The 12,189-nt window shown below is 50.9% G+C and overlaps 1 protein-coding gene across 1 annotated transcript in view; it reads left to right on the top strand.

Annotated features, from left to right (window-relative positions):
• The window catches only part of LOC309599777 (acid-sensing ion channel 2), a gene marked incomplete at its 3' end in the record, with an annotated part of 505,346 nt that overhangs the window by 476,295 nt on the left and 16,862 nt on the right, over positions 1-12,189 (top strand). The window contains exon 3 of the mRNA XM_082331579.1: positions 7,891-8,018. Within this exon, the coding sequence (XP_082187705.1) occupies positions 7,891-8,018 (128 nt within the window). The remainder of the gene's footprint in view (positions 1-7,890; positions 8,019-12,189) is intronic.

The raw sequence follows: 12,189 nt of genomic DNA, 5'->3' as shown, positions 1-12,189 counted from the left end.
TACTCTGACTGTATCCCAAGAGATAAAGAGGAAGAATTGATTTACCTCTGTAGCTAATACCACTGCCTCGCTTGCCTTTAACACAAGCTGGTGGCCTTTCATGCTGGTGGCTCTTTCAGGTGCGGGGCTTTTGGGTTTGTTTTCCCAGAATAAATCTTTAACCTCGCACACGAAGTACCTGATGGCTTGCTATAGTGGAGCTTGTCACGCAGTGCTTCTATGCCGCTCTTCGTCTGCTCTCCATCACCATCAAAGCCTCCAGTAGCCTTGAGATCGTCACTGATGTGCTGGAGCCACGTCTACCTGGGTTGTCCGGCCCCTGGGCGATGTCTGGGGGGGTCTCAGATCCTTTCCCACCTCTGTGAGAGAGGAGTTGGTTCACCAGGCAACGATCCTGTTCCCCCCGTTTCATTCCAGCACTGATTATTCGAGAGGACCAAGGGAACGCGAAGTCCCTGTTGCAGGTTGTCAGCAGCGCTTTGAAGCAGCAAGGTTTGATTTCATAGCTACAGGGAAGGGTTTGTAGAGAGAGAAGCTGGTTACCTTTATCGGTTCCTTGGCTCTGAAAAGGGAGCGCCTGAATTTCCCATTGGGGCTCGGTTGTGCTTATCTGATCCTATCGTAGCTGCTTATGGAGATTAAGGAGCTGCCTTGTCTCAGTGGAGGGAAGTTGCAACACCTTGGACGTGACTCAGCCTGCTGTAGACATCTCCCTGGGATGGGATGAATCACTCTGGAGCTGCCTGCCTTGCTCCATCGGTGACAGGAGAAGCCTGAAAATAGATGCAAGTGTCCAGAGCTGGGCACAGGGCTTGCCCGGAGCTTGTGTTGGTGCTGTCAGCGGCAGCGAGTCCTCCAACAGCGGCGGGGGCCCCGGGGGTGTCACTGCAGCGTCCACGAGACCCTGGCATGGACCATGGCAAGGAGATCACATTGGAGAGAAAAGACAGCGTTCCTTGGTGCGTTCAAAAGGTTGCAAAGGGGAGCAGCCCTGAAGGTGTTCTGTCTTTTGGGCTCCCAGCAGAAAGGGGACAAGGTTGAGGGACCTGTCCTTGCTGGGTGGTCTCCGTCAGCCCTCTATATAGGACTGTAACCTGTAGATCATAGGACTTTCCATCCTATCACCCCCACCCTAAATGCAACGTACACCTCCTGGAAAGCAGTTAGTGAGGTTCTCCCCTCTTCTACGACAAGGGCTCTTCTCCAGCCGCTGTGGGGACATTTTTGCCTTCTCCAACATCCACTTATCCCCATTCCCTTGGGCCAGCGCCGGCCCTGCCACACACTCAGGAGCAGCCAGACCCCTCCGAAGCTTGGCCAGATGAACGAGACCACAATGGGCTCCCTGCTCCCCTGGCCACCCTCGCACGGTGGCTTCTGTACGTTTAATTTGTCCCTCTTAAACGCAGGTGAGCAGCCAGGCTGGGTTCACGCGCGCTCAGCACCGTCCCCCGGGACTCTCGCTCCTGCCGCATCCAAGCGGGACGCATGGTATTTTTCCCAGCAGCTGCCAGAGCCGGTAGCAGACATCTCATTTTCATCCATGGGGAAATGTGTAGTCCCTGATTGCTCCCAAAACAGCAGCCAAAGCACAGCCCGCGATAGCAAAATGTGCAGGCCAAATTTTAAGCAACTGGTTTTTAGTGGGGAAAGTTGCGTCAACTCGGTCGCCTGTCAAATGGATGTTATCAAACTGCCCTGAACCCTGTTGCAAATACTCTTATTTCAGCTCCACTTAATCCTGTTACCAAGCAACTTTAAGTGAAGCAAAACATGACGCTTCCACAGAAATGAGAGCATGCACGGGGGAGCGAAACTGGTTTCGCTGGTGTTAAACTGGTTTCTTTATAATTCCACGTTTTTTCACAGCAGGCTTGCGGGTTCTGTTTTCTTATAGTTACGTTTCCATGGCAATTTGGTGGTTTTTTTTTTTCATCTATAAATTTTTGTCTAGGAAAAATGTGAATGTTAGGCATTTATTTAAGATTTCTGCACAGATAGAGTCTGGTTGATGCAGCAGTTGACTTCCCCGAGTCTAGGACCACAAGGCACGTCCTCCGGGTCGCTGCGGAGCCTGGCTGCCCCACTGGTGTGATGAGCCCAATGTGCTCAGGAGGTGCTGAGCTGCGGGCACAGACCCCGGCGGGTAATCTGAGGACACACAGACAGATCCCACGTGCTGCTGAGCTAAATGGGAGGCGTGCAGGAGGGATACGGGAGGGACTGAGGGGGTGACTGGGTTGGTGGGAACGGGGACTTGGCCATGCTGTTTTGCACACCCAGAGCAACTCAGGGTGCTCGGCCCCGGTGCTGGGGATGCCAACCCACCCTGGGGCCGATGCGGGAGGTGGAGGAGCGCTTGCTCTGATACGCGTCGTTTCCATGGCGATGCTGAGCAAAGGATGCCATAAAAACTAGAGATGAACCTGGAGGTCTGACAGCATCTTCTGGGTATGTCTGTGGTGCCGCGGCAACCCCCTGCTCCTGGGGAGCCTTCCTCCCCGAGGGAGGCAAGAAACCACGTTCTTGCCGTACCCTTCACGGAGGTAATGCAGCCGGCACAGGGATGAACATCTGTGCTTCCTTCCAGATGTTGCGCTTGGTGCTGCCCATACCCCTCAAGGATCCTGTCCGCGTGAGACAGTCCCTGTCTTTGCACCTCAGCAATGCCCTGCGCTGCTGAGTTGCGCTTTGCAGAGGGTAGAAGACGCACGAGTGACTCTTCCAGCCCAATGAGTTAAGCAGCAACATTGCTCCCATTTTACAGATGGGGAAACTGAGGCAAAGGACACAAGAGTCTGGGGAGAACCCAAACCTCCCAGCTCTGTGCTTCCTTCTGCACAGCGCAGGAGAAGGCTTGTTACCCAATATAAACCTTCGGGCCACCTTCTAATACAATCACGATGTGAACCGGCCAAGAAATATCATGTGCTTTGCTCAGATTGAGCCATGTGGGATCTGTTTTGGTTTTCTCCGAGCAGGAGTGTCTTCCGTGGAGCTGCTGGTGCTGCCGGCAGAGCTGGCAGGTGACGACTCCAGCTCGAAACGACCCGTGACTCAGGCCGTATCTTCAATTCCCAATAAATTAGTGCCGAGCACAGCTTCAGATGTTAATTGCCGTAGAGAAGTGGATCAGTTTGGACATAATAAGGCAGGGGGAGAAGGGTAGCTCCGTGCCTTTGGCAGCATTTCTTATTTTAATTGCAGCTTCTTGCATATTCACAGGGATGGGCTTTGTAGCCCGCACCCAAGCGTACAGTCAGCTGGAGCTTTATTAAGATTTTTCGAACGACGCTCTAAGCAGAAAGCCCCAACGAAGTCATGGAAAGCTAACGCCAGAAATAGAAAGCTGTACAATCTGCACCATATAATACTCTGCAGCCAGCTTGAAGCACATGCTGAATTAATCCCCAATTTAATTAATGCTACTGTAATCCTTCAGTGAAAAGAGCAGCTCAGGATTTGTTTGGAAACACTGTCCTGTGTACAGTAATGTATATTAATGTATTTAAAAATGCAAGCGTCAAGGAGTTTTTGCTCTATTCCCAACCTGGGACGCACTAAGAAATGAATTTACAGGTACCGTCCCTCTGAAGAGTGGGATTGGAGATGGAATGAAGGTCTGTGGTTGGGCACTTACCACAAAGTTGGTTTAAAAACCGTAAGGCACGAACCAAACCCAAAGTCACTAGAATTTATTTTTAAAGTTTTTCTGGCGTCTAAGCCAATGGAAAGGTTTTCAGGGTTATTTTTTAACTTGTTGATGGGTGATTACAAGAAACAGGCTTAACAAAACAGCAGGAACAACCTGGACCGGCACTCAGCCCCGTGCCCCCAGAAGGTACCACTAGAAGCAGCCATTCAAAATGATGCTAAAGCTTCAAAAACTGGCAAAACCATGGCGGGGACATGGCTCTGTGGACGTTCACACCCCTAGTTGTACCTCTCCAGTCGCGGGGTAACAGCCCCCGAGACCCAGGGTTTGCTGCAGAGCCTTTTTGGGATTGCTCTGCCCAGGGAAATCCATTTGAGCAAGATAAATGCACCCCAAGCCAGGCGGTCTGAGCTTCTGGGTCCTCTGAGACCTTTTCCTTACACTTGCAGCCAATATTTAACCCACACTAATGCTTCTCAGCTCCAGCACGGAGCTTGGAAACGTTTAAGATGCAGCTAATGAGGATGGGTCCAGGCATATTCCATCAAACGGGTTTGTAGCTGGGCTTTTAATTTTTCTCTTTTAGTGGAAAACAGCTATTTTGTAGAAAATGAATTTTTAGGAGAAGTGACACTTTTTCAAAGCCAGTTTCATGTTTATAGTTTCATCCTCGCATGTGTTTCTTGCAAGAAAAGCAATGAATGCTGCCTGGCTTTTGGCAGGTTTTCTAAAAAAATGCTGTTTATTTTACTCTTCTTGTTGTTATTGATGATGAAAATTAATAACTGTGTGTTCTAAAACCAAAGTTTATTCTACGGCGTAGAAAATGCCTTCCCCTCCCTGTCCGTGATTACAGCTGGCTGCATGCCAGGATTTTCTATTTAAAATTACAAACCCTGTTGCTTTTAAGTCTCTGATGGGTACTTGCAGGCTACGTCTTGTTTGCTTGATATAGATGTACAGGGGTTTACCCACAGATGGACCTGGGCACAGCACCCGGTCATGGGAAATCTGTGGAATTAAATCGGAACTGAACAGACCTGGGGCAGGTGCAGAAATGGGCAGAATAATTTCAGATGGAAAATGTTTCGACAAAACAGTTCCCGTTGCCCAACAAGTTAGACTAAATAGAAGCTCTCTCCTCCAGCTTGTCAGGTAATTACTGAAGGAAGCATATGGTGTCTTCTCTGAAGTGTTGGAAGGGGATCAACACCAGGCAGAGCGATGGAGCCGGGTGGGATCGGTAGGAGTGGGCGTCATGTGGGAATAACAGGTTCAGGATTGAAATTGGAGGAGTTGGTGGGTGCTCGGGAGAGGGTTTGAACCCGTTCTGGTGTGCGTTCGCCCATGGGGCTTGGGCACCTGGGTGCTGAATCGGCTGCAGAACCCAGGGCTGCTGCAGTGCTGTTGGGCAGCGATGAGGTTGGATGGGGCCGCTCTGCATTGCCAAAGGTTTGGGGGAAGCTGGCTTCACCCTCAGCGCTGGGGAGGTGCTGGCAGGGAGGAGACCCTCAAGTGGGACACCCATGGGTGGGCAGATGCAGGGCATGAGCAGACAGCAAGAGAGCTTGGACGTGTTGACATCCCATCTGATACCTCTTGGGGGGAGAGGAGCCCAATTGCGGCTGAGCAAGGCAAAGGCAAGGCAGGTTTTTGTCACGGTGGGTCCCAGTAATAGGGTTGTGTTCCTCTCCATAACACAGGAGGGTGGTGGGGAGTGATTCAGGTCACGGTTGATGGGTCTCGAGCAGAAGCGGAGGCCAAGAGCAAGGATGGTCAATGCCAGTCTTCCTCCAGGAGGCTTCAGCGTAGGGAAAAAGCCAAAATAAACCCACACTCTCTGTGCCGGTGCCCCATAGAGAAGACGCAGATCTCAGAGGAGATGCACTCTTGCTCTGCATTCATCGTGTGCCATCCCATGCAATTAGCAATGCTGCATGCCCGAAAGCACGACGTTATTTATATACCAAAAGCACTTTCATCACAAGGAGGCAAAAATATATAATTACCTTGCGTGGAGCATCGCAGAGTCAATGCACAGGCGGGCAGATTAGCGCGGGCACCGGAGGCGGCGATCGATGGGAGTGTGTGTTCAAGAGTGAGCCTTGCAGATCAATAGGTCTCCGACTGGTTAAAAGTCCAACTCCAGCTGCTTGGAGCTGAGCCCCGACCAAGCGCGCGGAGAGCTCGCCCCCCACCCCCAAATTTCGCAGAAGTATGCAAGCCCTGGGGAGGTAACTGTTTTAATAAACCCTATTTATCTCCAAATTGTTTTCCTGTGCCTTAGATATAAAAGCTGGGCTTTAAAAGGTTAAATATTAATAGCCTGCTCCAGCTGGTCGGTCTGCAAGGGCTGCTGAGATACAGTGCTTGAGACGTGGAGATGCTGCTGGTAGACACGTCACTGCAGGTGCAGAGCATGAAGTTCCCGTGGCCAACATGTAAAGCAGCCTTGCTGTCCGAGTGGGGCTTTATAAAATGTTGTTTTTTCCCAAAAGCTGAATGAAACGTGTGTTTTGGTTTGTGGTTGGCGGGGAGGGTTTGTTTGCTCAGTAGGGGAGGAAGGTGACAGCAGCATGTCTGGCTGGGGGGTTCTGGAGGTCTCTGGTCCAACCTTCTTGGACCAACACTTGATCGGTTTGGCCGTGACTGAGGGTTGAAGCCTCGGAGGATGGTGAGCTGTAAAGGAGGTAGATCTGAGCACTGTGGCTGCTCTCGTTTAGCCTGCCAAATCCATGCATAAGCCCATCCCCACCCATGCAGTCTTTGGCTTCGTTTGCCTTGGGAGCTACCAAGTGAGCAGGGTTCAAGAAAGTCCTCTTGGGAGAGGAAGACTGATCCCTTTGCTGCCCGATTGAGTCAGAAGAGTTGCATCCTCTTAAGCGATGGGTTCCTGAGATCTGTAAACCTCCTGTCTTCCAGCATCACCTAATTCTTCCCTTGTCCTTCTCCTCTGCCCATATCACCCCATGGTCTGGTGTCTTCTGCTGTTGTCTCCTGCTGCAAATCTTTGTGCAGCCCCTGGCGTAACAGCTCTGTGGCTGTGATTCCTTGGTGCTGAGTTTCCAATGCTTCGGAAATAGTAGAAAAATACCAAGGAATAGTAAGCAAAGAAAATAAAGAATGACTCATCTTTAAACAGAAGCTCTTTAGATGTAGAGGTGGCATTGCTGACCACAGGCATGGATTCATATTAGTGGGTAACTCAGTTTTTAGGCCAAATTATGCATAGTTAACAACTTCCTTTGCAAATCGGCCCCCCCACCCCTTAGTCCCATATGCTCCCTCTAGTTTGTTGGGATGTGAGACTGTAGCAGCAACGCGAAAGAGAGAAAGGTTACGCGCCCCAGCTGCGTGAAGATGCCTGTGTGCTAGAGGAGCCCAAAGTGCTCATATATCACACCCGGGTCTGATTTGCATCCCATTAATTCTGCTTCAGAAAGTCTCTTTCGAGTTGGTTTTAGCTTCTAGTGGAAGAGGCGGACTGACCTCGAGTTACTTGGTATTCAGCACAGATTTGGGATGTGGAAACCTCACATCACCCATAACTCAGTGATGTGTCTGAGCCCAGGCACTGCAAGATACCTTCATCCGGCTTGGAGCAACTTCAGCTGCCAAAAACCTGAGCTCCTTTGAACTTAACACACTTTTTTCATTATTTAATTACCTACGTCGTCTCCTAAGTGGCCTCAGGCTGCGTCAGAGATGGGGCAGCGGACGCGGGGTGCACCCATGATTTTGGCATTGGAGACCTCACAGACAGTAGAAACGTCTCTGTTTGGGGGAAGGAGGAGTTTATTTGTTTTAGTAATATGGGAATGCATTTAAAATTCTGTAACTAAATATCAGCTAGAAAGTAGATGTCACCTCCTGTTTTCGGTAGCTTGGAAGTACGGGCCAAGCTGGAGAAATCGTGCATCTCTGCGTTAGTGGGAGGGTGAGCCCTTGGGAGAGGCAGCAGGAGCCTGGAGATGCTCTTGGTGCCGGTGGGCAGCAGTGGTGATTTGGGCTGAGTCCTGGGTGTGCTCTGCTCACGGCAAGTGCTGCTGCTGGGTTTTCTTCCTTGATGCCCAGAAGTCTGATCATCCAGGTGGAGCACTCCCAACTGCTTATCTCCTGCTTTTGAGCAGCAGAGCTTGCCCAGATAGAACTTTCCACAGAGGGACAAACATGCCCACGCTGGGGGACACCATCCCACCCACCACAGCCCACTAACCACCCCCTTCTTCTTCCAGAGGAGACGACATTCGAGGCTGGAGTCAAAGTCCAGATCCACAGCCAGTCTGAGCCACCTTTTGTCCAGGAGCTGGGGTTCGGGGTGGCCCCTGGATTCCAGACCTTTGTGGCCACCCAAGAGCAAAGGGTAAGTCCTAAATTTCATTTACACACCAAGATACCTTCAGCGGGTCCGTATGAGAGGTTGCTTCTACGTACCGGTGCCCCTTGAGAGGCATCTTCATCCTTAACAGCTATTTTTATGCCTTTGCTTCAAATTGGTTGGGATGAAGCCAACTTTTTCAGCATTGCTTCCCATGCATTGCCCACAATCCTTGTCATTTTGGCCACAGAAGGGACTTCATCCCTGGTAATTTCCCTGCCTTGCTCTTCCCTGGTTATGGTTCAGCTGTGGCAGTCGCTCAATGTGCTGGGTACCTTCCAACCCACCGAGAAAGGATGCTTTTTGCCAAAAGGCTCTCACACTCCAAGGATATAAAAAGAGACAAGAGGGGAGTGTTTCATTATGTAGAACAGCGTGAATCCTTTCAGGTAACACAGAAATAGTCACGTTATTTATTATAACCTGTGGTGGGACGCTCATGGCTCGGGATGCATCACCCTCCCTGGGTCCCAGCGGTGCCACATCATCACAGTGCAGATGGATGCGATGTGACGTAGCGTCATTAGACCCAAATCCTGGTTAGGCATTCGGAAAGCCGGCCAGCGGAATAATTTTTTCCCCCAGCTTGGCCCCGGTGCTTTCATTCCTAGCCCTCCTGCTTCATTGCCTCTCTCATTTTCCTCCCTGCTCTCACATCCACCCTCAAATGAGACATAAATCAAGTTGAGGAAAGCGAACAAGAGCTGTTGGAGGCTTTGCTCTGATTAAACCTTGGTGTAGATCAGAGCAGCAGTCATTACACCTCAGCTCAGAGCAATGCGAGGATTTCACCAGCAAATACATCGTTAAGGCATCTCTCCATGGCCACCAGGTACCAAAATACAACTGAAGGTGCTGCATTTCAGCGAGCCTGGATGCAGATCTTCCCTCCTTCATTACGGCATGCTTGTGTGTAATCATCCAGGAGATAACGAACGGTGTGGGTTCCTGGTGGGCGAGCACCAGGTGGAAACTTCTCAATTAAAGCAGAGAAATGTTTCGCTGTTGTCGGTTCGTATCTCGTGGGAAGTCCGGTGGGCTGGAGAAAATGAGCAGCTTTATTAGCGCCCAGGGCTCTCGTCTGGAGTGTAACACCTTAGTAACAGCGAAGGCAAAGGGCTCTTCAGGGGCTGAGGCAGCAGCTGCTGAAGTCCAAAGCAGAAACGGGGTTGAAAACCCATCAGGGGCATTTTTCATGCCCATTCCCTTGACACAAGCCCTTCCGTGCATGCCCAACATCCTCACCTCGCTCCACCGCTGCTTTCCGCCGTCCCAGGGGACCCAGCAGCATTCGCCATTGCTTCCGTGGGGCATGCTGCGAGGCAGAGAATCTGGAAGGGTGGAAAACTGATACGTTACTGTTGGCAGTAATTACTGGGCATTGAATGCCTTATCCATCCTCTCTCTGGGCATCTCCTGAAGCAGTCTAGGGGCCTCCACGCAGCGAGGCGGCGGCGCTGGGGTCAGCCCTTTGCCCATAGCTGCCGTTGGCAGATGCGGCGCAGAGCAGCGGGGTCTGGATGCGGCCCTGGGTTAGGGCCAGCGGCTGGTTATCCCCCACAACGGCTGCGTGCGGGAGCCCTTCCCGGCGGCTCGCGGGTGCTGGGTTACCCCAGGGAGGACAAGTGACTTGCCAGAGGTCATGGAGGAAGTAGTGTCAGAGCAGAGGGTCCCATGTCAGGTTAGATATAAGGAAGAAATTTTTTATGATGAAGGTGGTGAACCACTGGCACAGGCTGCCCAGAGAGGTGGTCGATGCCCCATCCCTGGAAACACTGAAGGTCAGGTTGGACAGGGCTCTGAGCAACCTGATTGAGTTGAAGATGTCCCTGCTCATTGCAGGGGGGTTGGACTAGAGGATCTTTGGAGGTCCCTTCCAGCCCAAACCGTTTCTGATTCTATGTCAGAGCAGAGGGTCCCCTGTTGGGGTCTTGCATTTCCATCCCCAGCATGCACATGCCTTCGAGCGAAGCCCTCTCCTCTTTTCTCAGCGCCAAAGAGCAGGATTTTTGCTTAGCAAATTGTCAGCTGTGAAAAATACCTCTGGCAGAACCAGCACCCCCTTAGTGAGACCACGTTAGCTCCAGAAAAAAGCTAACTGCGGAGATGCCGAGGCTGGCGATGGAGAAGGGCATCGCCCGCCGCGTACGTGGCACTTTGCATGCCCCGTTAGCAGGCAGCGCTGGGCAGGGTGTCGTGTTGTGCAGTGCAGCCGCCTGATGCTGAAAGGGTTTGGCAACACCTCCTCGAATCGAGCTCGCCTGGCAGCGTGAGCGGTAATTGGAAAGATTTGTCTTCCTTAAACGTCCCGGCTTCAGCAAGATTTGGGAGCGTGGCTGAGAGCTGGAGCCTGCAACGAGGATCTCAAGGACTTTGTTTAAAGATAGAAATAGCGTAAATGCTGGAAACTTGTAAGACAGCTGCTGTAAATCTTCCCCATCCCATTGCCAGCATTAACTATTTCATTATTTCTATCAAAAAATTAGATTTCCTATCAGGAAGACAGCCAGCTGGGAGAGAGGGAAAAAAACCATGCCTCCTTCCAGGTGGGGAAGATGTAGAAGATGACAAGAAAAACAGATCTGGGGGGACTCTTAGCTCGAGTGTGTCCCCTCTTCTGCAGGCTTTGCCGGAGTTTTGGTGCTGGGAGAGGGAAGGGCGCGTTTCTGCTCGGGGCCAGGGGCTCTGTAACTGATTTAAAATTATTCCGCGGCTGTGACCCCTTTCCCCAGGAGACCCGGAGGGCTCTTCAAGCTGCCTGCCGGGAGCAGCATTCCTCTCCATAAAGTCGTTTTTTAACCTAATTACAACCATTACAGCATACTCATGCTACTGCCTCCTCTAATTACCCCTCAGGGACCAGCTGGGCATCACCCACCTTCTCAAGCCCTGAATGCATATCTTTTATTCAGACCCCTGATTTAGTCTTTTTTTTTTTTTTTTCCCTACTAAATCTCTACCTCTGGGGCAGGCACGTGCTGCTCCTTCAATAAGTCAGAGCAAAAGGTGGAAAAGCCCACGAACATCACCCAGAAAACGGAGTCCAGCCAGTTAGTGGGGTCCTAGACCATGTGTTTTACACCATGAAACATGAACAAAATGATCCTCCAGCTGGACAAGAATAGAAATAAAGATAAAGAGAAGGTTGTTTCACGTCTCCCAGCTCAGAGCAGCCTCTCTGTTAGTTATAAGCACTTTTCCCAGCGATAAAAAAAAAAAAGTGTGGGATTCGGCAGACTTGGCGTGATGGTGGGAGCCATGCATCGTCCTTGAGACGGGTTTTGGGGTGAAGGGGATTTATTTGTGGCTGGATTAGAGGCTCGTGGCTTTATTTGTGGCTCTGTTCCTGTTCCCTGTGGCCATACTTAAATCTCTCCCTTTGTCCGCTCCATCCCAGTCTGGAAATAAGAGTATTTACTGGTCTTTACTTACTGATTTCCTGCCTTTCCAGGTATGCAGCCGCTTAGCGCAAGCGAGGACTTGTGTCTTGGTGCCGGGGCGATAAATCCTGGATCTTTATACTGCGAGCTTTCCAAAAGCCCCTTGTCGAAAGCAAACGCTGGCTCTGTGATGGTGTGTGATCTCATTAAATCTCCCTTTAAGATTAGCTCTCAGTCTGAAAAAAGGAACAAAATCAGTTTTTCTCCTCCTTCTGTAGTGGCTGAGCCCTCTGATTCCTGCAGAGTGACACTTTTAAGATACATTCACCAGTTTGGGAACTGCATCGTTAATGCCGTGATGATGTTGCGCTGGTTTGCACTAGTAGCATTGTAAGAGGGACTTTGCCCTTGTATCGGTTGCGCGTGCTGAGTCAGCAAAAGCAATCCTGCAAAGGCAATGCCAGCAGGAGGTTTCCTCCATAAAACGTGGTGGTTGGGTTATGTAGGCCAAGCTGGTTCTTTGCTGCGGATTCGTGCCTAGAGGGAGATGCTTTCTGTCTGAAATCTCAGACCAAAGCGATCCCCTGAAGTTTAAGGGGAGCCAGGACTGAGCTCCCTAAAGCAACTCAGGAGGCGGCGCAGCAGAAGGCAACCACACGATGGCCAGTTGCAATTAAAACAGGAGTGTCTTGATGGAGGACAGTGGCAAACATCCCCTCTGGGTGACTTTCCATACACCACGGCAGTGGCTGTGTCCGAGTGCAACATGAAAGGAG

Source organism: Platalea leucorodia (assembly GCF_965183815.1).
Source record: "Platalea leucorodia genome assembly, chromosome: 22".
Taxonomy (NCBI): domain Eukaryota; kingdom Metazoa; phylum Chordata; class Aves; order Pelecaniformes; family Threskiornithidae; genus Platalea; species Platalea leucorodia.
Note: the sequence above shows the minus strand (reverse complement) of the source record. Positions and strands in the feature narration are given on the sequence as shown.